This window comes from Pseudomyrmex gracilis, unplaced genomic scaffold, assembly GCF_002006095.1.
Source record: "Pseudomyrmex gracilis isolate BER0280 unplaced genomic scaffold, ASM200609v1 scaffold_90, whole genome shotgun sequence".
NCBI classification, from domain to species: Eukaryota; Metazoa; Arthropoda; class Insecta; order Hymenoptera; family Formicidae; genus Pseudomyrmex; species Pseudomyrmex gracilis.
The window spans coordinates 142,890-167,031 of NW_018020674.1; the positions used below are offsets into that span (position 1 = coordinate 142,890).

The 24,142-nt window shown below is 39.6% G+C and overlaps 4 protein-coding genes across 7 annotated transcripts in view; 1 reads left to right on the forward strand and 3 right to left on the reverse strand.

The window, feature by feature from the left end:
• The window catches only part of LOC109855449 (WW domain-binding protein 4), a 29,947-nt gene extending 13,450 nt beyond the window's left edge, over positions 1–16,497 (reverse strand). Inside the window, exon 1 of one of the 2 annotated variants that reach the window (XM_020429714.1) lies at positions 16,145–16,497. In XM_020429714.1, coding sequence (XP_020285303.1) covers positions 16,145–16,146 — 2 coding nt within the window. In that variant the 5' untranslated portion in view covers positions 16,147–16,497. The remainder of the gene's footprint in view (positions 1–16,144) is intronic. The other variant, XM_020429713.1, reaches the window with a different exon arrangement.
• LOC109855452 (calmodulin-lysine N-methyltransferase) lies at positions 3,025–9,022 on the reverse strand. The gene is made up of 2 exons (XM_020429716.1): positions 7,890–9,022; positions 3,025–5,361 (listed from the first exon to the last, which is right to left on the reverse strand). Exons 1-2 carry the CDS (start codon positions 8,535–8,537, stop codon positions 4,972–4,974), a joined length of 1,038 nt encoding a protein of 345 aa, XP_020285305.1. The 5' UTR covers positions 8,538–9,022; the 3' UTR covers positions 3,025–4,971.
• Positions 16,498–16,799: 302 nt separating the features above from the next.
• LOC109855451 (post-GPI attachment to proteins factor 2-like) lies at positions 16,800–18,921 on the forward strand. 2 transcript variants are annotated; one of them, XR_002250290.1, is made up of 5 exons: positions 16,800–17,235; positions 17,511–17,757; positions 17,850–18,062; positions 18,140–18,337; positions 18,836–18,921. XR_002250290.1 is itself a non-coding variant. In XM_020429715.1 (4 exons), exons 1-4 carry the CDS (start codon positions 17,044–17,046, stop codon positions 18,265–18,267), a joined length of 780 nt encoding a protein of 259 aa, XP_020285304.1. In that variant the 5' UTR covers positions 16,800–17,043; the 3' UTR covers positions 18,268–18,605. The 2 variants fall into 2 exon arrangements, 1 of the variants encoding a protein (XP_020285304.1); XM_020429715.1 differs by lacking the exon at positions 18,836–18,921 and having other exon boundaries at positions 18,140–18,605.
• LOC109855448 (L-2-hydroxyglutarate dehydrogenase, mitochondrial) lies at positions 18,705–21,712 on the reverse strand. 2 transcript variants are annotated; one of them, XM_020429711.1, is made up of 8 exons: positions 21,279–21,712; positions 20,710–20,828; positions 20,256–20,457; positions 19,963–20,175; positions 19,696–19,887; positions 19,350–19,621; positions 19,096–19,275; positions 18,705–19,025 (listed from the first exon to the last, which is right to left on the reverse strand). In XM_020429711.1, exons 2-8 carry the CDS (start codon positions 20,793–20,795, stop codon positions 18,830–18,832), a joined length of 1,341 nt encoding a protein of 446 aa, XP_020285300.1. In that variant the 5' UTR covers positions 20,796–20,828; positions 21,279–21,712; the 3' UTR covers positions 18,705–18,829. The 2 variants fall into 2 exon arrangements, with proteins under 2 accessions (XP_020285300.1, XP_020285301.1); XM_020429712.1 differs by lacking the exon at positions 21,279–21,712 and having other exon boundaries at positions 20,710–21,254.
• Positions 21,713–24,142: the final 2,430 nt, after the last annotated feature.

Genomic DNA, 24,142 nt, shown 5'->3' on the forward strand with positions numbered 1-24,142 from the left:
AAAAAAAAAAAAAAAAAAAAAAAAAAAAAAAAAAAGTAGAACAGACAACAAAAGATGTTGCGTTATCGCAATCGTGCGTCATACCCAATTTTTCACGAACGATTCGAACTAAATAAATTTTTATCGCGCGAGGTTTTTATCGCCCGCGTTTAACAGAAACGTTTTTTTTTTGCGCGTTGCGAATTATTATTACCGCGTGCGGTAATAACGTGACGGATTGGAGTTATGTTCGTTCCGTTTTAATTGAAGATTAAATCGCTCGCCCGGACTGGGGGTTTTGAATACAGCAGACGTCAGCTGAGATTGACCGTGCGATTAATTCGTTGCCGAGAGAAGCTTCGTCGCGGCCGGTAGGTAGGACGCTCGAAACGTCTCTTCAAAAGTTCGATCCCGATCAGCTATTTCCTTTGTTACGATGAGGGAGGCAAACGAGACGCACTTATGCGCGCCGAGTACTTATGTACTTTAGAGTTTCGAGATCGAGTCGGGCTAAAAATTCATTCCCCGCCAAGCCGCGACGACGACGGCCGCGTTTGGAAGCCGCATTTCGCAGAGACGCGCGACGGAAACTTACTTTACCGCGATCGATCACCACCAGCCCATACGCACGCACACGCTTAAGGGTTACACCGATTTTAATGAGGCCGCCACGAGGAAAGTATCTAATTATATGAACGAATCGGTGACGCGTTCTCTTTTAATAATAGCTCCGCAACGATAGTAAAGATAATGAGAGAGGTTTAAGTAACAGGTAAACTTTGAAACGGTCTTCTAAAAATATAAATGTACGTGCGTTTGATTTCCAAGCTTTAAAACCCACGCGCGCAATTTCGCTCTCATCGAACGTATCGCACGTTGGCTCTTTGAATTGCGCAAAAAGTCTGTGAGAGCGTCTTTCAGACACAATCTAACATTCAAACTTGTTTAAATTAAAATTGTGACGTTGAGATCGCTCGTATTTGATTATAATTACAGACTGAGAAAACGTTGCGGCGGGCAACGCGCGCGTTTAAGTCTCATTCAGAAATATCTTCACGCATCGGTTTGTTTATCTTTGTACAGCTTGCTCGCAGAATAACTGTTACCGTCGATGTAAAGCGATCAACGAGAGATGATTTTTTTCGTCGTGTAATTTCGTCCTTCGATCTCTCCGTTGACGATTATTTCGGATGCGACCGAATTTGCAACCTCGCATCGCACGAAACAACATCCGACAGAGTCGAAACCGAAATTATACACATCGTCGGATATAATAAAATAAACCGACGTAGAATTTTATTTATGCTCACGGGAGGATGTTAGCGAGATTGATTTTGCCTTTCTAAGGCAATTTGTTTGTATCATTCGTCACGGAACGCAGATGCTAATCGCGACCGTCTATCAGGGACTTTCATTTTTAGATTCCAACAATCGCGGATGTAACCTTCGAAGCAAATTGAGGTCTCGGAAATCTGTTGTACTTGTCGGCGAAATGAAGAAGAAAACGCACGGCTGTGCATTTTCTTTTTTTTTTTTTTTTTCTTCTTTTTTGCACAAGTTCTCGTTACTCAAATCCAGAGGCGAAGCGTTTCTCGATCGATTTCGCGTTGTTGCTTCGCGTTCGCCTCGAGATTTTTGTTTTAATCCGAAAACCCCCGAAACGAGTGATCGATAATGGGGCTTTTCGCGCGCTTCGATTGTAAATCAAAACAAAACGAACGTCGAAACAAACGTCGTTTCAACATCCGAACAATTAATATTCCGGCGTACGAGAAAATTCGTTTGTAACTGTTTGAAGTGTCGACCGGGTGATTCTTGAGACCGGCGATCTATTATTGGAAATTTTGCCTCATTCTGGAATGGAATACCAAACCACGTTACGTAAGTTGCAACATAGAACGTGCTAAATTGTCAACTTGAAAGATAAGACTAGAACTGGGCTGAAAATTCGAATGCCTTTTAAAACTTCTTCAGAAAGACACTTTATTCTCGATCTAACTTTTGACACTAAAAATTTCCGACAGTGGGTCCCCGCGACGATTACGTCAGGACTTGGCAAATGTGCAGAAAAAGAGGGAGAGACGGATATTTAACACACACACACACACACACACACACACACATGCGCGCGCGCGCGCGGTGGATCACATAGACAGAATCGAGGCGGACAAATATAACTATCTCTCGGGCAGAGAAAGACAGGATGTTTGACGAACGTTAAATAAATAGTTATTATTCATTCTGACGCAGTAACGTCGCCGTAGATTTGTCAATGGGCGTTTTTTTTTTTTTTTTTATCGTCACGCGATGCGCGCGAATACGTGACGAACTTAATATAATTTATTCAAAATTCGAAACGCGCGCGCAAGAAGGAAAACACAATACAACACGCGATACCAGTTGTAAGTGAAAATAGTTTTATTACTGCGGAGATTCTTCCGTGCATAAAACGCACGTAAATATACACAAGTTGCTCTCTAGGGCTACAAAGAGTCCATAAATTCTCTCACCCCCACGTTGGATGAACGTTTCGAGAAAATATTCGCTACAGCTGGCTCGTGTCGTAATTGTTTTTCTCGCGAGACGAGAAAACAATCGGATGAGAATTGATCGGTTTTTACAACGAAATCGACTGCCGCGTTTTTTTTTTTTTTTAATTGTTTTGTTCCTAAGACACGGAGGTGGAGAGATTTTACGAACGCTTGACCTACGTAAGGAGATGTATAAATAGTGGAAGTTTGGTATAGTTCTGACTAGACTTATAACATAGCTTAGATTGGTCCTTTGAGGTAACGGGTTCAGAACGCGATGTTTAAGAAATATATATATATATGCGAGATTTTCTTTTTTTTTTTTTTGTTTTTTGTCACGAGATTTACAAATCCTTCATACGAATAAATACGTGAATAAATCATTAGATCAATACGTGCACAGATACGAAGGCAAAATCGACTTCTGTTCTGAATTACTTTCTAAAGTTTACATCAGTATGTGTTCTCTGTGCATTTTTAGTGCAACGACTTTGTTGTCAATCTCTTTTGTTTGTTTTTTTTTTTTTTTTTTTGTTACATTGACGTTCGAATATCTTTCGAAACGCTTTGCTTACTTACAGTTTCACATTATTTAACGAATTGTTACACACACAAAAAAAAATTCGTGTTCCGTCGGCTAACTGTGCGGCATAGCCTCCTAAAGTTACATCTTGCAATGATCTTATCTCGTAACGATTTACATCTATGTTACCTAATGTAATAACAAGCGTAATAATATTTTACTAATTAATCATCGGATTCAGCGAATTCGCCAAATCGACAATTGTTCGCGCGACCTTCACATCACTTTGGACCCTTAATAGTTAACAATTAATTGATAACATTGATAACTCTCTGTTGTTGTTGTTGTTGTTGTTGTTGTATCCAAAAATACTCTGCGTGGAGATGATTTTTAATCCAATTTCGCGACGCACAGAGCTCGCAGGTTGTGGATAACGGGGAGCTATATATTCAAACGCTATTCGATCGTTTTAAGATTGGTTCTGGCGAGAGAACGAAGAAAGAACTCTAAGATAAAAGATACATCTCAGGCCGTCCACTTCGCGTCTCAATCAAAGATCGATAACATTTTAACGCCGGCATCGCGTTAAGCCACTGTCGCCAAGACACTCTATTGCGCGAAACTCGATCGTCTTTGTTTTTTTTCCATCCGTTCGGATACATAGATACGTACACGTCTCCTAAGAAAAATTCTGACTGCTACGAGAAGCACACCCGATTTTTTTTACCCGATCGAATGAAGAATGTGATCGATGGGAAATGGATATCGATTTATCTCTTGGAAAATAACCAGTAATTCATAAATTTATTTTCTCTTGGAAGACTAATGCCGTCGATTTAAATGCGGCGATAAATGTCAAATCGCCGGCATCAATCTTCGCGACCGCTTTAAATCGAAGTCGCACGTTTCGCAAAAATATTATTATTCGAAATTTGTTCCCCCGGTACGCAAAGTACGCGAGGGATGTTTAAAATGTTTTTTTTTTAATCTTACTGGAACAATGTTTCGAAAAGTTTTTTTATTACACACTTGTCTCTGTATATTGACATTTTTCATCTTCTCTGTTATCTGACAATTGAAAATTGTGTTGCGAAACAGTGCCACAGCACGCAGTCTCACCTGCCGCGAGTGAGAACAATACAACTCTTGCGGTCTATCTTCGCTCGCACATACATATCATACATCGGATTAATTTAAAGCGTAGGATTTACAGCTTCGTTGCATCAGCCCGCGTCTGTTACTTGGCGTCGCAAAACGTGCTTGAAACGCGTGCGGCACGCGTTCTCACGTTAACTGTGCGTAATTTAATTCGAACTAAACACGAGAGACTGACGAAAGCGCAAATATATCAAACACATTTTCAAACACGTACGCGTTTATCCGCGAGAACACGTTATCCACGCGCGGATTAAGGTAACGAAACAGAAAAAAAAAAAAAAAAAAATAAAGTCGAAATCCCCGCGTTCAACCGCGTGGAAAAGCGAGAATCGCTCGTACGTCGCGCGCGCACGACGCGAAAACACGACTTCCTTACGGAATTTTTCCGATAAAAGCGACGATGTGGAACGATGCGTACGAGCGGAAGATCGATTCGCGCATGTGGGCGCTAAACAGTTTCATCAGATCACGCACTAATAAAAACCCAACCTTGACACTTGTCAGACACAACATGGGAGTATAGTCTTATTATTACACCTACGTCTTATCATTCACATCTCACATACACGTGCGGTGAACGCACGTTTCTTGAAAAAAATATATTTATCTCTCTCTCTCTCTCTCTCTAACGTGTAATTGTTTTTCTTTTTTCTTTTTTTTTTTTTTTTTTTTTTATGCGTTTATACAGACACACAAAGTAGACGTTAAAAAAACATTTGGTCGTCGCGAAACGTGTCGTTATTCTTCACTGGGACTGTCGTCGTCGTCGACCGAGCTCGGTCATCCGGGCGGCGTCTTCTTCTGCTTGGTCAGTTCCAGCAACACCGGATAATGCAGATCCGGACAGTACTCCAGATTGTTTCGCAGCAGCTCCAAGTGTCTCGACCACACCACGTCGTCGTACTGCTCCGTTTGTCGCGCGACGAAGCCGCGTTTGACCGACGCTTCGGCGAATTTTTGGAATGTCGTGCCGCGCCTGGGCGCCATCACCAGGGCCACTCCGTCGTCGGCGAGCCAGCCGTAAATCGTTTCCACCAGATCCAGCCGGACGTCGTCGAAGAAGAGGCAGTCCGCGCTGAGGATCACGTCGTAGAGAATCGACGGCAGTAGTTCGTCCTCGTCGTCATCATCGTCGTCGTCGTCGTCGTCGTCGTTATCCGCAAGTCGAGTCTGTATCGAAGGGAATCGAGAGAGTCCAGATTTCAGCACCGATTAACGCAAATATATATTCGCGAGAGAAAACCCTGATTTATAAAATCGAATAACGTCCGAAGAACAAGATTCACTTGCGCGCGTTTGAAAAGTTATGAGAGAAGTTCCGAATAATTCGTAAATTCGAGTCCGAAACTTTTTTCGTGCAAATGTATAGAGGGAGAGAGAGAGAGGCTCTCTCAAGTCGAACTTACATAACCGTCTATTGTAGCGGATAAAGGATAAATTTTTTAATGAATGAAACAACCTCGAACTTTTAAATCGTGCAATTTTTCACGTAGTCTCCAATATCTCTTCAAACTTGTTAGGAAAATTTAGACGAAAATTTAAAAAAAAAAAAAAAAGAAAAAGGGATTGTGTCTCGTGAAACTTCTTTCAATCGGGGTCTCGAACAAAGCGAAAATTGTCAATGAAAAAAAAATGTCAATTGCGCGGAACATTGCGAGCCACCGGAAGAACACATAGAGGCTACCGGAAATGGAGCTGAAGTTTAGCCGGAAGTGTCCGAATGGTGTGCGTCTGTATATCTGAGCCGGGAATCACAATGATTACGCGGGGATTCTACACGTGTGTATTCGTTCTCTGATTTCTTTTGTACATCGAGAGACGAGAGCGCGTGAAATTATAAACTTTTCGATCGCTTGTTTTTCAATGCTTTCCGTACAACATCCGACACGTGAAAGAATTCTTTGCGACGAAACAGCTTCATAAATGTTTTCGCGTTAAATGAGAGAATTAAAACTAATGAAGTATCAAAACTTTAATTAGCACCTAAATATTTGATTCCGCTGCTAGCCAAATCCCCCGTGGCGCAGATAAAATCTATAAAAATTTTCTACATATTAAACTATCATTTAAAAAATATCAATAAAGAGAAAATTTCATCTAAAATGTCTCGGAAAAACTGACAGTAGCTTAAAAAGCGCGTGATTTTTCTTTCACGGTGACAGAAATATTTTCTCGAATATTTTTAAAAAATAAATATAAAAATGTGACACCCATATTATGATATCATATTTCGAAACTTATCGCGACAACATCTGTTTTTTGTTACGTGACTCTATTATGTGACACGTGCTAGATAAAAGAAACAAAAAAACTTTTTTTTTATGCAGTACAATATTTCACATTGTATACGTGCGTATCATAAGAAATATGTGAGCAAAGCAATTTTTTCATTACAGTTGATTTTTATTATCATTTGCCCAGAGTCCTCTTTTTTCTTATCTTCAAATATTATCTGACATTAAAAAAAAAGTGTTTTTGAAAAGACGTTCTTTTGTCGGCGCGAATTTCTCGCGATCGATCTTTCTCATCGAGTCTTCACCATAGAGAATCCCCGGTAGCTCTCCTCGGCAAGGCCTCAATTTTTCTATTCATCGACTCGCAATGACCGCGATGACTCATTGATCGTAGCGACGAGGCAACGGCACCGCGCCGTCAGGATATGCGATCGCGAAACCAGGCGTGTCGATGCCCGGTGGTCCGTCGACGATTACTGGTTGGCGAGTCCTCGTTTCATGATGCAGATCACGTCGAGGAGTCGTCAGTTTTACGGGACACATCATTCGGCCACGGGGTCGGCGACCAAGACGGAATTCCGCGCCGCGATTAGAGAAGTACAAAAAGCCTGTGTGATTCTTCAATTTTCGCGAACTCTCGAAACTCACATCAAAACAAACGTCTCGTCGTGATTTCTGCAGTTTTATAATAACGAATTTCCAGAATTCGCACATGACAATGAAATATACGTGCACGCAATATTAAAGTTTATATATAAAATGTAGGACGCGTAGAATCTGATTTTTTTTATTTAACATATGAGCGCGCGAACACAGACTTGCATAATCTAAAAGCTAAAAATGTGCGAGTGTGTGTGTGTGTGTGTGTGTGTTCTGTCCCTTCATTAGATTTTCAATATTTAATTTCCGGCTTCTCTTTGTGACCGCGTGTCATCAAAGAAGCATTTCTGTCATGCTTCAATACTACTTCGACGTTGCTTTGAAAATATGCATTTTTCTCTCATGTATTTTTATTATACGCGCGGATGTTCGTTCTCAGAAATCTGACGAAAAATATGGCTTATTGAAAAAACAGTTTACAGAAACACGCTTTTCTGCTAAACGAAAGAAATGAACAACTTCAAACTAATACATTTTTGTGCGATGCAATTCGGGAAGGAAAAAAAAGAACACGCGCGTCAAGTTCAATCAAAAAAAAAAAAAGAGAGAGACGGATAAACTTGGCGGTGCCCGATCAAGAAACAACTTTGATTTATCGAGTGTCTCTTCTACATCGAGATTTAATGATTCTCCTAAATGCGATTATTATTTAATCCTCGTCTGTTCGCCGACCCCGAGACGCGCTATTTTAATCGCGCCGGTCAAATTGCAAACGGTTATAAACACAGTTAACTTCGGACTATCGATCGCTTTTTTCTCTCGAAACGATCGGGTTTGTTGGTCCAAAATTATTTGAACGTTCACCTTAACGCGATTGCCGTTGACCGCAGCCGCCTGTCGCAGGGCCCTGGCCGCTCGGGCCCACTGCAAGACCCCGCACTCCACCAGATGCGTCATCCCGTTCCTGGCGACGATGCAACGCACGTTGTCGACGCTGGTCACGTTGCCGTCCGTGAGCGTGACCAAGCTGGGATCGCAGTACTTCGCGGCGAGCACGCCGGCCAAACAGCTCATGCCGCCACCGAGTTCAAGGACGTTCCGATTCCGGCAGAGGCCGCGATTCCGCAGCAGATAATACGCCAAACACTCTTCGGACGGCCACACGCACACGTTGCCGGTGTTGTTGAAGCCGATGAGCTCGCTCGCCGTGAAGCACTTGTTTATCCGTCGTATCTGCACGTTGTACAACCGATCGTCCATCCAGGTCGAGTATTCGCACCAACTGGACTCGCCGTCCGCCAGCGCGTTCTTCAGCAGCGAGCAACTGAGCAGACCGAAGCTGGTGAACCGTCTCACCGACACCTCCTCGTCAGACTCGCTGCCGCCGATCGGTTCCGGCGAGCGAGTCAGCGCCCTGGCCAGAATGCGCCATCGGCGCTGAGCGCGATTGCTCCTCTTCGAGTTGCGACTATCGTTCGTCTCCCGACGAATCGGTCGAATCTCCTGCGACATGTCCCGCGCGATAATGCGGTTTGCATTCGATCGGCGCTCGATATCCGATCGGCACACTCTTCGGATTTCTTCCTCCGACGTGGGATATGATGTATTTTGAAGAAAAGAGAGTTGTTGTGTTTTTCTTGCTTGCTATGTACAATTTTTTCGACGTTTCTTTTTCTTCTCCGCGACGACACGCGATAATGAATGCGAAAGATGAAAAATTTTTTCCAAGGATTCCGTTAAATAATTATTTTCAACTTTGACGTCGATAAACTCTCACGTCGTCGCGTAAAGATTTGCGAAAGGCACGTGGGTGCAACGCGTGGGTCTCATCGCCGGTGGATCAGGCGGAATCTCCCTCGTCACTGCGCTTCTCGTCTTGCAACCGGTCCATAGTTCCCCTTTGCGCACGGAAGGTTTTCGCCGCCGCCGGGGGTTGGTTGCTGGTGTCCGGCAAGGACGAGAATGGACGAAGGGACGGGCCAAGACTAAAAGCGCCAAGTCAAGTTCTAACTCGCGCCACGCGGACGACGAGCATTTCTCTCCGCGCTTCGGGATGCGGCGCCTGCGCGCGTCGTCGGACACAAGAGACTCTCTTCGCTCCCTCTTTTCCTCACGCGCGCGCCCCCCGACCGGCTTCCTCGTCGCCGGTCTTTCTCCGTCCAATTTTCGCACCGTCTGACGTCCCAGGTCGGGTGTTTTCCCGTCGCGCTTTCGTAAAAATTCGCGCGCTTGACGCGCACACTCGCTTTCGAGCCCGGCGCGCGCGGTTCCGAATTAGCTTGAGGTTGCGAAGCTCAATGGCAAATATCAAATGAGCGCGTCTGTGATCCGCAAGACAGGTGGATCGCGCTCAAAAACCGGTAACTCGTCGAGAAGACGAAGAAGAAGGAAGGACAACGCGATTGATCGCGTCCGATAGGATTCTTCAAAGATCGTTGCGAACAAACGCAATTATCGCTCACGTTTTCTTTATTTATTTCTGTTGTGTGCGCGTGTAGTAATTGTCTGTTTCGGTTTTAGAGCGGCGCCCGTGATTTTATCAGTGACGAGGAGATAGCGAGATCGTAAAACGATACAAATTACTTCGTCAGTAATTCAAGAACGTATACACGTGGAAGCGCGGCGATGAAAATAAATTAGACGGTAGACAGAGAGAGAGAGAGAGTTCGTTGAGAACACATTTATCATATCACATTGTTATTATCCCACATTATTAGAGTATTAATGATATTTACATGCCGGCACGTGCAATGCTTTTAATTATTTCTCGCGCTGCCGGTTAATTTAATTTCTTTTTTTTTTTTCCGGAACTCCGCTCCGCGTTTACACAATCCATCGAAAAAAAAAAACCATACACCCTAACTCGTCGACGAAACGGCGAGTGTGTGGGTTGTACGTTCGACAGGTGTTTCGGTTAGGAAGTTTTAATGATGCTTTGATTTCTGTCTATTGATAACAAACACATTCGCCGAAACCATAATCCTCTCTGCCTTAAATCTTCTTTGACGATCTTTATCATTAGTTTTATACGTTTCGCGAGCCTCCATAAATTCGCGCTCGGGATTTCTTTCACGTTGTTTTAGTTTTCTATTCGAGATAAAGTAAAATCGAGAAACAACGAGAAAGTGCTCTACGCACTTTTAGAGAGGAGCTGTGTTTTGAAAAAAAAAAAAAAAAAAGAGTAAAAACTCTGAAACCAGGCAACAAAGATTTGTAATCAAGAGCGATGTGATGTACATATACGTATTAAACACTGTTATAATACTACGACTGGCTTATTCGAGCGTGTCATAAGCCTGGTTTCATCATCGCTACTGAAGATCCAAGCTGGTTGTTTAGCGTGTTGTGCCAAGACGTATGTGTGTGCGCGTATGTGTGTGCGCGCGCGCGCGCGTATATGTTTGTGTATGCTCAGGCATTAAACTGTCACTAAACTAATATTTAAATCTTGGCTGAAGTTTTCGAACGAGCGCATTCGTTAATCGCTCCTTATTAAACGCGCACATTTGTTATTATTTTTATATAATGATAATTTATCTCCAATTTTATATTTCAGCTTGATAACCTCGTACGTGCAGAAAATAAATATGTATGATGTAGTAAATTATTGTACAATAAATTTAAACGTTACTGCGCGGCAAATTTGTACATGTACCTGATTATATTTTGTATGCAAACAATTTCTCACCGCTCGATAGAAAAGATTTAAGAGAAAATCCGGTACAAGTCGAATAAATTTCTTGCCACAACGAGAGATTTGAAAAGATAGGCTGAAATTGCGACAACAAATGAACGCTGATCTGAATATGAGCATCCGAAAACCATTTTCTCTCCATAGAACTTACTATACTTACTGCATTGCTATAAAAAAATGAAAAAAAAAAAAAATTGGCATGAGTTACGTGCAAAAATCAGCAGTTGCAATTTCCGTCTTACATGTACTTCAATAATACGCGAGCGAAATTCAATTTCCTCGAGAACGTGTCGCCACGCCGAGCGAGTTTCGAAATTCGCTGGTTTAAAGTTGACATCGCACTTTCAAATATTAAAAGTTCCAATGACGAAAAGATGATTAAAATTGATTAAATACCAAGTGGTAGATTTCTCGCGCTTTCTTCACACATCTTTTATACTAAAATTAATGTGATATTTTATAATAATATTTAATACTGAAAATAAAATTGAAGCGATAATAATAATCCACGCTACTCCGCTCTCGTGAATTTTTTTAAAATTCGACGCAGAAATTTGTCGGATGGAAACGCGACACCAAAAGAAGTACTAAACGTATTCCTGCGGGTCCTTCACATCTTTCTGCTGTATTATCGTCGATAGCTCGGGTTTCTGGTTCCATTAGCGATTTATCCGAAGCGAGGCACGCGTCAAAACGACTACCCGGTAGCTTCTTGCTTGCCTAAGTGATCAACGTCCATTAAGTTCTCATCCCAACTTTCCGCGCGAGTCAACTTTTTAATTATTTGCGAAATTCTTCGGGATCTCGCGTGACGTTTTATATTTATATGGAGAAAGAGAGAGAGATATATATATCGGTCGGACGTTTTCTGTCGCGACGCGTTTGTCGAATCAGTTTCGTCACGTAATTATAGCGAAATCTAATTTTTAAACGGTCAACGACACCGTTCCCGAAACGGATTTATCTGCGATGCAAATCTTACGCGCAGTCGTTATAAAAAAAACTTCTGCATGCAACGAGAATTCTAAAATTATATAAAAATATTCTAAATTTATGTAATAAAAATTCTATACTCGTGCGAATAAGATATTTTCTATTCAAAGAAACATGAAAAGATACCGAAGATCAAGAATACAATTTTCCGAGAGACTTGATATATTCCGCATAAAAGCACATATAATCCCTTGTATATTCCCAGACGCAAATTCAATTTCGTTAAAGTGTAAGGTGGCGCGCTGGCTGTTTTGTGATCCCTCCGCGGAGGATCGACGCGCCCGCTTTCCGCACGTTGGATATCACCGGTTATGCAACTGCACCGAGACTCTGCGCGGACACGTACGTGTCTTACTTTATATTGTTTGACACAAATAGAATCCAGTGGCAGTGGCACCAGAGCCGCGTGTGTAAAGCCGATGGCCTCTAGACGTGTTACGACGAATATAGATCTCTCTGATATACAAAATGCGGCGCTCTCGCGCGCACGATTCGGAAATGAATTTCTGTTGTCGGGTGTTTCTTAAAGAAAAAAAAAAATACTCCTTATATTTCGCTTCCCGTATTTTTATCAATTATTCGAAATTATTCCCGTCACTTTTGTTTTCAAATTACATCACCGAACAATTCGTTGATATCAAAGCGAAGAGAAAAGATAACAGAGAAACAGTAAGGTGAATTATTTCGAGTGATAGACAATTTTCGTGCAAAGAAGAGAGAGAGAAAAATAGAAAGTGCATGACTTTTTCAATTCGGAAGTTTCACCACATCTCCTAGCGTCTAAGTCCGCAAATGTTGGCGCGCGATTAAACGCGCGTTTCGTGCCGCGTTTTGATTACGCGTACTCGAAATATCTCATCCCTCTGGATCGTGCATTGGCGCCATGTGCAACTGACGCAAGATGCGCCGCGGCGATACTATTATTTGCACCTACGCAAACGCGATTCGAGAGAAGACGCGGACGCAGACAGGCGTATAAAGACCGCCGTTCGATTTAACGGAGCCGACAATTGAGACGTGAATCATCCGCCACACCACGTCAAACTATTGACGGTTTATATATCGCACAGAATCCGATTTACCGAGAAGAACGATGAGAACGACGCGCATTTGTGTGCATACTCACAAATTCTTGAGAACTCGTGAAAAAACGGATGTTGCGAATTAAACGAAATTTTATGCAAACTGCGACATGTAGAGAGTAACGGCGATATATTTAGATAACAAAATTCTGCAAATTATCTCTTGCTTTATCCTGTTAATTTTCTACAAGAGATATTCATCAACTTCCTTGAGTGATATTCGTGGGAAGCAAAATCAGATTTTACAGTTCCAAGTCTTCGTGAGAAAGAAAGAGAGAGAGAGAGAGAAAGAGAGAAAGAGACAGTAGAAACTTTTCTCTTAATTCCAGGATTTTGGTTAAAGTTCTCTAGATAGCACTCGTGAAGGATTTTCTTCGCGACTCGAAGTTACCAAAACTGAAAGTGAGAAAGATCGCCTTCCGTACTATTTCATTATCGAATTTTCGTCCGTCCCAATAAATTAATTACTTTTATTTATCCGAAGTTATGCGAGTGCTTTGCGGAAACTTGTCGAAAAGAAAAAACCGTCGAGAAAAGGAAGGGGAAGAGCAAGATGAAGAGGCCGTCCGCAACGACAGACGCGGTGAGACGGTATTGCGGCGTTCCTGGCAAGGACACCGACGCAATGCGTCTGGATGTCTCTCTCTCTCTCTGGATCCGGAAAAGTTAGGTGACAACAACGTCGCGCGGACGGGAACATCCGTAGGAGGAGAAACGACGTCTTTTCCTTTTGACGAAGCTGTACCCTGACAGTCGCAGATGACCGTATTGGCCGGCAACGAGCGCCAAATGTCCTACATTCGTTTATTAAGAACATCAGTCGGACAAATACGTGGAAGCGGACAATGAAGGCCACTATCGTTGTCGCTTCAAGAGACTCCGGGAGAGCTCTACATAGATACAAAGTTATATATATACGACAGGTGCACACGGAGGAGAGAGACGTTTGAGAATTTAATGGATCGCGCATGCATCTGCACGTGTTCTATTTACTTAATTCGAATTTCAATTCTAATTAAATAGGAAAGGAATAATTTGTCGACGAATAAAATATACGTTTCGAAGCTTGGAAAGAGCTGTTTAAAAATGTTCATTCGAAGGATTTTTAATCGAAAAAAAACCGTATCGAGCGCCGCTCGTTACGGTTCGAATATTTTTCAAGACATATATACTTACCCATCGCTTATAAACGAAGATAAAACTTCGCTTAGGTGGTCAAACAGTTCTAATTTCAGTGCGGCTACATAGCACGTGGCTTTATTGCGGCGAAGTGCTGGATTTACGCACGTGAGAATCGACGAGATAACACACCGCGCCCGTGTGTCAGAAGAGAGAAGGTTGTATTTTTAGCAGAGATACGGGGGGGCAGCAATAGCGGTCCGTGTGAGTTATAATATATGCGCGGGTAAAATGAAGACGTAAAAGGCGAGGAGAAACAAGATTCGAGAGAGAAGAGCGAGATGAAATGCAATTAACAATTTAGATCAAATACATAACGATTGGAAGAGAGCAACTTTATTTCCTCCTTCCCCGAAACTTTCGAACTTCTTCGAATTATTATCTTGTTAAAAAAAAATTAATGAAACAATTTCGAGGAAACTGAAGCGATAGAATTCGCCGAGTTATTTTATTTGCGATCGCGTTTGTCACAAGACAATCAAGATATTGTTTCTAACAATCGGGGAAATTGAAAGAAATAGAGGGAGGAAATGAAACAGAATCAAGTGTATCTGTGAGAAAAGTTAAACCGAGATAGTTCCACAAGAGTTGAAATACATAAAAACTATGCCGAAGAAAAGAGACGACAAAATGTATACAAAAGCAAAGGTACTTGAAACAACAAGGCGAGTTGAGATATATGTTTGAAGTAATCAGAACGTGACAAACTATCGTCGCGCCCGATTACTATACATGAAAGATATGTCACGGTTGAATGTGGAAACGAGAGAGTGGAAATTGCATTATATGCAAAATAGCTGTCCTAAGACCGCGTATACGTATACATATATACACACAATGTGTCCGCAAAACTTTTCTCAGTCACGAAGTTTATGCGCGTTTATGTAGCGTGAGGAAAGCGATTCGCGAGAACTGTAATACGGATTGCGACAAGGTCGCAATGATTGTGTGTTATCAGACCAGACTGCATTCTTAGTTGCTCAAAGAGTGCGTTCTAATGGTAAACCTAAAAATATATCACTGCTTGCTTAGGTGTTTCTTCATGTAAAACGTCTTCTATTTACATAAACAACATCTCGTAAATAGACAGAATGAGTCGTTGGAAAAATAAATTCTTAACATCTTTGTGTCATGTGATATTGTTACGTGACACGTTCAACATTCACAATTATGACACACTGAGAACCTCACAAAGAACTTATATATCCTATTAATAGATATTTAATACATAATTTTTAAATAATCACAAATCAATTTCTATATGTTTCTCGCGCACAAGCTCGCACATATATTTCTGAACTTTTAATTTTAAAATATTGCATAATATACTTCGGACTACTAACAGCGATGATAATTGAATTTTCTCTCGTAGATGTGAGAGGATGCATATAATTACATTTTCTCTCTCTCTTCCAATATAATTACCATACGTAACTTCTGTTACAGGACGACACAGAACGCGCATGATAAGAATCAATTACCGTAATTTTTTATCAAATACGATTTCTAAAATTGTACTTTTCAATAATTGATATAATATATATATATATATATATATGTATATATATATATATATTGATATCAAATACAATTTCTAAAATTGTACTTTTCAATAATTGATATAATATATATATATATTGATATATTTAATTTTCTCTTAATTGTTCTGTAATATTGTAATATTAATTTAAAAGCACAAATTCAATTATTCAGACTTGAAACATCTTACATGTAGTTTGAGAAAGACGCTATCGGTATCTTTTATTGCGATTATTTCCAGGAAAGACTTTGCATACCGAGACACGAGATATCAGGATATCGACGCTGTTCGATACGTCTATTGTAAAATCAAGTGGCTTTGATACGCGTGTATATGAACGTAATACTGCTACGTACAGACAAGAAGAACGTTTTGCCGATATCGAGCGCGATATCGTTTGCTGTTACAATACGTAACAGTTTTCTTGATACGCGAGCAAACATCTCAGAGAAAAAAAAAGAAAATCTACTATGTAAATTTTATAAATGTTAAATCTACTATGTAAATTTTATAAATGTTAATTCAAGTCCATTCGAGTATCAGAACCTGATACTAGTTTGCGAAACTGTTTCGTATTGTCGATCGATATTTGAAGATAAAAAGTAATAATAATAATAATAATAAAACTCACATGTTTGTGTCCTCGAAGATACGCCGCTCGTGCCAACGATGTAGAAAAAAATCAATTTAACCTCGCATTATTTGTCATTGGCATTCATCGCCAGAGACGCGATGAATTGTATTATAGAATATTTGCAATGTTTAACGCACACATAACCTCAATATAAGAAATCTCATTCACGGACTGTTATCGCGTTCTGCGATCACTGACGCGAAATATGAAAAACACAGCGACACGTGGGACTTTTCGCGCGCGATCGTTTTAATCGGAACAACAATGGTATTGCAAATATATTTGCAACAAACTTACGTTTACAACAACAAGAATTACACGAAAACAGCAATTCCGCTCGCACACTTGTAACGACGTATGTGTTGAAGAAACAGGAGGAAGTTACAGATAGGCAGGCGCTCTCTAGCGGTGACGTGCGTTACTACAAAGCGTAATAAGAAGATAAACTTGCCGACAGACAGCACGTCTCTTTCTCCATGTCGGTAACTTGAGCGCGTTTATTGACGCTTTGGATCTCACGTGCGAAGATCGTCACGGTGACGTTAACGTTGCGGCAACGGCACTGCGTCAAAAATATTTTTGTAGACACACAAAGCTCCGTTCACGTCCGATCGATTTTACAATCCTAACCTCAATACGCCGAGCATGATGTCGGATTGTTCATCGGAGAGCGAGTCCCGCGAACTCGCCGTGGTCGTCAAACGCGATCACTTGGTATTTAGATCAAGATGCGAATCGCGCGATCGTTTCGCGTATAAAAACGTTCGGAAGAAACAGCGTTGAAATACGGATAATGCGCGTGTTAAAAGTCGAGTTTATCAGATTAGCGTGTTAACCTTCGTCGTCGCGTGTCGCACGCGGATTATGACGTAGCGAAAAACTGCGGACGTAATACCATGAGCAAGCTTAGATTAGGGTCAGAGTATATTCCTTTGGTGGAGGAGGAGGACATGTCGAAGGCTCGTGTCGTTGTGCCGTTTTCCAAAGTGGCATGGTTTACCGTGTCACTGCCGTTCCTGGCGTTCATCTTCTGCGTCGTCTGGTCGGTCCTGTATAATTTCGAGCATTCTACTTCCACTCATTGTCAGGTGCAAAATTATCAGTCATGTTGTACATTGTTGCAATTAAAAAAAAAAAAAAAAACAATATGGAATCAAGAAACTGAAATCTCTTATGATTTTAGTTTCGAATACAGCTTTTTATGGTGGATGCTGGCGCAAACATTTTTTTATAATTTAGAAAGAAATGTAATAACGATATAATTATGTAAGAAATTTAACATGATAAAATAATGAGACAATTGTGATACAAGTGTTAGGTTACGCAGTTTGTGGTCTTTGTGTGACGTAAACAATTTTTACAGGTGTACAATTTCTTGCCCTCTGTCTCCGCAGCCATTGGTCACTACAAACCTCAGAGAGATATCTGGAAGACTGCTATAGCGTTGCAAGCGATAGTGCGAACTTTAATACTTAAGATGTATTATCAATATTACAGAGATCACGTCTACAAATGGGCTCAATATTTAGCCAATATTGCGCTCGTTATGTATGCCATTGAAAACACATCTCTGGTAACATTGAGCTTCTGGACTTCCGACGAAAGTTACGGTAAAGTAAACTCACATGCGTTTAAAACTTTTGTAGATGAATACAATTATAAATAACATGAATATATGCTAACGGTTCTTTTTCTTCCACAGCATTTCATAAGATGTCTTTTATAACTTTTTTGCTGACGTCATTTATACACATGTTCTTAGCGTATTACATTATGAGAAGATGTCTAAATGTTGCAAAAGACTTTAACGATGCTTCTTTGAAGTGGAAACGAAGATCAATGATGTCGAATGTGATTTCTATAGCAGTAGCGTGTTATTTCTTTTATAGACACAATAAATACTGTGAACCTTTAGGTAAGTTTATCAATTTGTTATTGTAACATTGATTACAATGTTGTTCTCTTGCTATAGGCCATTTATATAAATTTTAGTGTATTCAATGTTTGCATTGAGCGAATATGGTGTTGTAATTTCAAATATGGGATATCATCTCACAGCAGCACTGGATTTTGCTACAACACGTCTCATGATATCAGGAAATAGATTTAAAATTATTTAAAAATATTTCGGATTAAAAAATCAAATACAAAGGTCACAAATTTGCATCAAATTTATGTATGCTTGAAGAGGTATTGTATATTCCTGTATATACTTGTTTATACTGTTTTCATCTACAATCGTTACGTTCTTAAATTTCCATATTGAAAATATTTTGTTAAATACCACACATAAAAAAATAATGTTTGATAAAATAATATTTTTTTATCACATATTTTACAGCGATTATGATAAAAAAAAAATGTATTACATAGATCGATTGACTTTAAACATTAATTATCAAGATTTTTATAAAATTGCTTTTTAAAAATGTTTTGTTAGATTTATGTTACGAATGACGCTAAAAAGCACAGTATCTTGTACGTTTACATTACATTTTGTTATCTTATCACGCAATATTTTTCAGAGATATTGTATTCCAGAGATATGTATCAAAAATCAAACATCATTGTAAAAATATATTTTTGAAATAAAAATAGCTTCTTTACATAAAATTTCTTTTAAATGCATATTTGGCTTAGTTTTGGTTTAATATGTAAAGTATTTATGCCAAGATGTATATGTTACAGTTTGAAGTCGGTGTCGAGCTTATTGGCGATGTGTTTTGCTATTGATAAACTACTAGTCGCAGCAGGCGACGGCGCATTTCGACAGTGCAACACTCTGCTGCCTATTACGCCGATACCTTTGTCAAAAACAAAATCATCGACTAGATTGCCATTCTTATCTAGCGCTTGTGCTCTCACGCCAGCTGGTCCTCTGTCATACAAAATATGAGACGATAAGTTTGTAAAAGCAGACATTCGTGGATTTAACAAAAACTACTGACCTTCTTACGTCTCTGTATGAAATTTCGGGAATAAACTTTTGGAGATCTCTCACTGCTAGAGGATAAAAAATCGACTTTATAGTCTCGTTGCAGCCTGGCAGGAAATATCGAAAGCACAGCTTGTATAAACCAGGAAATTTTGCCATTTCTACGCAGTCTTTTATATTAATGTTGAACCAGCTAAAAAAAAGTTTATTATATACAAATTTTATGTAAGTCTAGAGTTTGTTTTTTTTTTTTTTTTAAATCGTTACCTGTAACCTTCTCTTGCGAGCGCGAGAACAGCGTTGGGACCCAGCCAGATGTCGCTGTTCATTCTGGGTGTGAAATGTACACCGAGAAATGGAAATCTGGGATCAGGTACCGGATACACATTGGTCGTGCTGAGATGCTTCTTGTTTTCGTTCAGAAGAAGATACTCGCCGCGAAAGGGTATTATCCGCGGACTCAGATCGCAGCCTGTCATCACTGCCAAACGGTCCGAATGCAAACCAGCGCATGTGAGCGCGTATTTCGTCGGTATGCACTTCATGGGAAACAAAACAATGGACAACAAATGTCACAGCGTGTACAATGAAACATGTGAGAAGAGAATCTTACTCGTTTTTTGGATTGGACGACTATGGGCGAAAGTTCTAGTTGCTTTGTCGATTCCGTCATTTCTGTGAAGCCAGTTACTTCGAAATTGAGAAAAATGTCACCTCCCATTTTCTGAAAATCCTCGGCGAACGACTTACACACGACCGCCCAATCGACTATACCGGTCCACGGTGACCATATAGCTTTTTCTCCCTGATTAAACAACGAACTATTTTGAAACCATTTACTTGTTTACATTTACTTTCTTCCGCGTTTGCATTTTGTTACCTGACACTTAGGTTCGTATTTCGATATGCAATCTTTTTCAACGATCTGAAGATCCGGTACATTGTTCTTTGTACCTCGACTGAAAAGCTCGTCTAGTCTTTTGACTTGATCTGGATTTTGCGCAACGATCAGCTTTCCGATCTTCTTGTGAGGTATGTTCTTTTTACAGAGATACTCATATGAAAGCTTCATTCCTTCTACACAAAGCTTCGCCTGCAAATAGATTTTTTATCACATTGAGAGAGACAATGACTCTCTATCAGAGAGAGTTCTCTCTCTCTCAGTGAATTTACCTTCATACTTTCAGGTTTATAATAAATGCCGCAATGAATTACGCCGCTGTTGTGCCCCGTTTGATGAAAAGCTAGACCAGGTTCTTTTTCCACAATAGCTATTTTCATTTTCGGATGTCTCATAATTACTTCGCGGGCGGTGGCACACCCGACGATACCACCGCCAACAATCACCAGATCGTACGCGCCATATTGATTGGTACTATTTAAATTTGTAAATATAAAATATTGTTATTAAATATTTTTATATTAAATTGTATCTTTCTGTGTAAATTATTGATGTGTTTTCTTTTTTGAAACAGAAAAACAACTATATTAGAGGATATTTTGTTGGAACTCAGTTTGATATCATCAAAACGACTGTAGTTTTTATTTTCTTTGAAAGTTTGCAAAGTATACACACTAGAATAATATAAATAGAAAAAAAGTGTATACATTTTGTAAATGTACTAACCTTGCGGATGTAGATCCGTGACGACATAAGTAATAAAATTTCGGTGCGGTTCTCTTGGTCAGAGACGTAATTATGTTCGTCGTCATTATATATACAATGTTAGATTCGGATTATACGTACTACAGAAACATAATTGATTGTCTGAATTTAAGTTTGAATATCTGCGACGTTTGATATTTCATTATATAAGACATGTGCATCAAGCTGAGATGTCATTTTAGTTCATTATCTAATTTCACGATTTTTTTTTGCGAGAATTTGCTAACGGGTGTAATGTGGTAACATTTAATGGCATAAACCAAAGTACTTTTAATGTACACACGCGAAAGAAATTGATTAAGACGATCAAAAACTATGAACTCCAGGCTTTTATGAGTTTATTTAAATGTTTCCAAAACAAAATAAAATTTATGCGCGTGGAGAGAAAAAACATTCGATTTAAAATAATTAAATATTCTCTATTTTATTCGCACGTGATTATTATGTAATAACAAACGCAGTGGTACGTATTGTACAGAATATTTACATACTACTCTGTACATAAGCACTCGTGATGAACTTATACTTACATTGTAACAGATTTCTATTTCTCTCTTTCTTTCTCTCTCACCAAACGTGAACATTAAACTTCGATGAAATTGCACGTAATTGAAACAATAAAATGTTAAGAAACAAACGTAAAACCGTGCTTAAAAATCATCATAGAGGAAAAATGTGTCTGTATGGTTTGAGACGCAGGTTGTTGAGTATTAGAACGACATTATATCTTGACAATCTTTATCACGTTGTTGTGGTAAGATAATCAAACATAACCGTACCTACTCAGGCGACACGAAATCGCGTGACGCAATATTTTGCAATACGTTTGTGTGCTATTTTGCGACGAGATATGAACGAGAACGAGTATAGTATATTTTATCAGCAGCAAAATGTCTCAGGAACGGCCATAGACTATGGTTCTGTGATTGAACATATTATTTTTTATTCATATTGCGATTATTGGAGATTTGTAAATAATGAAATAATGATGATTATAAATTAATCACAGTTACTTAATTATTAATCGAGTAATTGATATTGACGCGAGTCATGAATTATTTTGAGCAATATAATAAAATTACAAAATGTTTATATATATATATATATAAATGTTTTAACTGAAGTAATCATATTGCAAAAGTGCAATCACATGTGCATGCTTGAATTAATGATGTGATAAATTAATAGATGTACAATTAATTGATATTCTACTTTTCCTCATTCAAAATTTTCAATACTTTTATTATTTATATAATAAACACAATTGTCATTCAGTAGTTACAATTTTTCCCACATTGTAATTATATTAATTTTATAATTATGTACTTTTGTTTTTTATTCACTTATATGGACATATTTGTTCAAGTGTTACATACACTAAATTCATGTAACATTAGTTATATCTCTTTATTTTACATTTATTGGGAAAAATAATCACGTTGGATTATAACAAACGAACATGTCAAAAAATTTAATTGATCATACCTGCGAGCTCGTAAAGGTTAGGTTACGTGTTTCGATTGTCGGAGTTCGGAGCGCTGCTGTCGGCAAGTGGCGCCCCACCCGCCAACTCGACGAACTACTTTCGATATGGAAATTGCGATTCTCGAAGTTTCAAATAGTCGCTTGACTGTGCGCGTCGCGTTTCCAGTCGCGTCGTGCGGAGACCGAAGTTTTGCGTAAATAATACGCGTTTTGTGCTCGCGTACGTGTGCGTTGTGTAATTCAGTGTGCAGTTCGCGTACGGAAGTGTGTAATTCGAGAATCGGGACGATTCGGAGTCAGAAATTAGGACCGCATCGAGACGTGACAGTGGGTGACGACGCCGCTCCGCAGTCGAGTCCACTTTGCCGATGTGGTTTCGTCGTTGGACCAACAGAAAACCGTCTGGTGTACAACTTCACGAGTATTTGCTACTGAAAAGTAAGTAGTCGTGTAAAAATTTGTTTGTTTCCATACAAATTGCAGTAATTCATCGCACTCAACGAACTCCACAGTTGAGACATTACTTAGCGATTGTTGTCCGTCGATCGGCTTGTTCTTTCGATCTATCACAAATTCGAAAGCATATATCATTCGCACACAGGCAGTAAGCCTGTAAAATGTCTCAATTATCGAGTTAATTATATCTGTTGAATGCAGATCAATTCATCGTTTCGGCGCCAAAGTTCAAGATGGCCGCGCGAGATTTGCAAGATCGCGCTGTATGAATATGTATCGACGCGCCCGTACACGTATGTCATCTGGTGCGGAAAATATGAAGCTTATTCCAAACGTTTCAAGTAGTAAAACAATTATAACGGCTTACAAACATCATGAAACAAAAGTGCACAATAACAGCAGTGCGAAGTGTAAAATAAAAAAAAAAAAAAAAAACCGGAACCCATGATGCATACATGTGTGTGCGTTACTCGATTCATTACATTAATTACTCGAAAGTGAGATATTCATTGTTTGTTGTTAAATACGACACCAAATAGAAACGCATTTTATTGCACACGAGCAAAATAAAATATCGCGCATTTTACGAGTTATCGGGACTATTTGTGTAGCGCGGTTTCAATATATAAAATTTTTTTCTCAAGTGACAAATGACCGTGTCAGCGAGTCGGTTTCACTTCCTGACAAACAGCGCACTTACGTAGAACCGTAAAAATCAATTAACTTGTTTCAACAGCAGCGGTGTTATTACTGATAATTCTTTTTCTCGCGGCTTACAAGTTTTCAACATATTCCGGCTGTCACATTAACGCCTTTCCAACCATTCGTTTCGCGCTGCAACAAATTTTCGTCGCGATCTTATATCTTTTTTTTTTTTTTTTTACGATTACAAAAATAATATAAATGTGTTTTTGACAATTACAAATATTTATATTTGTTATTTATTTGTAAATTATCTCTTTTAATTATTGAAAATATAATCTAAAATCCTTAGATTAATTTTGTTAAAAATAAAATTCTCATAAAATTGAAGAGAAAAGTACGATCGCGTACTCGTTATGTCGAGGATATTTTTTTTTAATGCCACGTGACCCAGAAGCACTCGACGCGATCTCTCTCTTTCTCTCGTGCGAGTTCTCGTAGAATCGAAAGAAACGGCAACGACGATGACGACGACGTAGATATTGTTTCGTCGAGGTTTCTCGCGATGACAAATGACCGTGTCTACATTCCTCGGTTGTATAGCGAACGTATGAGCGTGTACGAAGTCGGACGGTCGAATGGTCGAAGAGTAATTGGCAGTTACGCGGCAGACATAATCCAATTTATCATTGAACAAAGAAAACGCGGCAATAACTTTGTGAGAGATAACGCGAAACGCGCATTACACTTAACTGCGAAAGTATATAATACGCGACAGAAATATTTCCCCCTCGCGCGCGACTTTATTTAT

Coding starts and splice junctions, on each gene's coding strand:
- LOC109855452 (XM_020429716.1), bottom strand. CDS start 8,537: ATGTCGCAGGAGATTCGACCGATTCGTCGGGAGACGAACGATAGTCGC. Junction 5,362..7,889: donor TCAACGGCAATCGCGTTAAG/GTGAACGTTCAA, acceptor CCTTCGATACAG/ACTCGACTTGCGGATAACGA.
- LOC109855451 (XM_020429715.1), top strand. CDS start 17,044: ATGAGCAAGCTTAGATTAGGGTCAGAGTATATTCCTTTGGTGGAGGAG. Junction 17,236..17,510: donor CTACTTCCACTCATTGTCAG/GTGCAAAATTAT, acceptor CAATTTTTACAG/GTGTACAATTTCTTGCCCTC. Junction 17,758..17,849: donor GACTTCCGACGAAAGTTACG/GTAAAGTAAACT, acceptor TTTCTTCCACAG/CATTTCATAAGATGTCTTTT.
- LOC109855448 (XM_020429711.1), bottom strand. CDS start 20,795: ATGACGACGAACATAATTACGTCTCTGACCAAGAGAACCGCACCGAAA. Junction 20,176..20,255: donor ATAAACCTGAAAGTATGAAG/GTAAATTCACTG, acceptor ATCTATTTGCAG/GCGAAGCTTTGTGTAGAAGG. Junction 19,622..19,695: donor TCGTCCAATCCAAAAAACGA/GTAAGATTCTCT, acceptor TTTCCCATGAAG/TGCATACCGACGAAATACGC.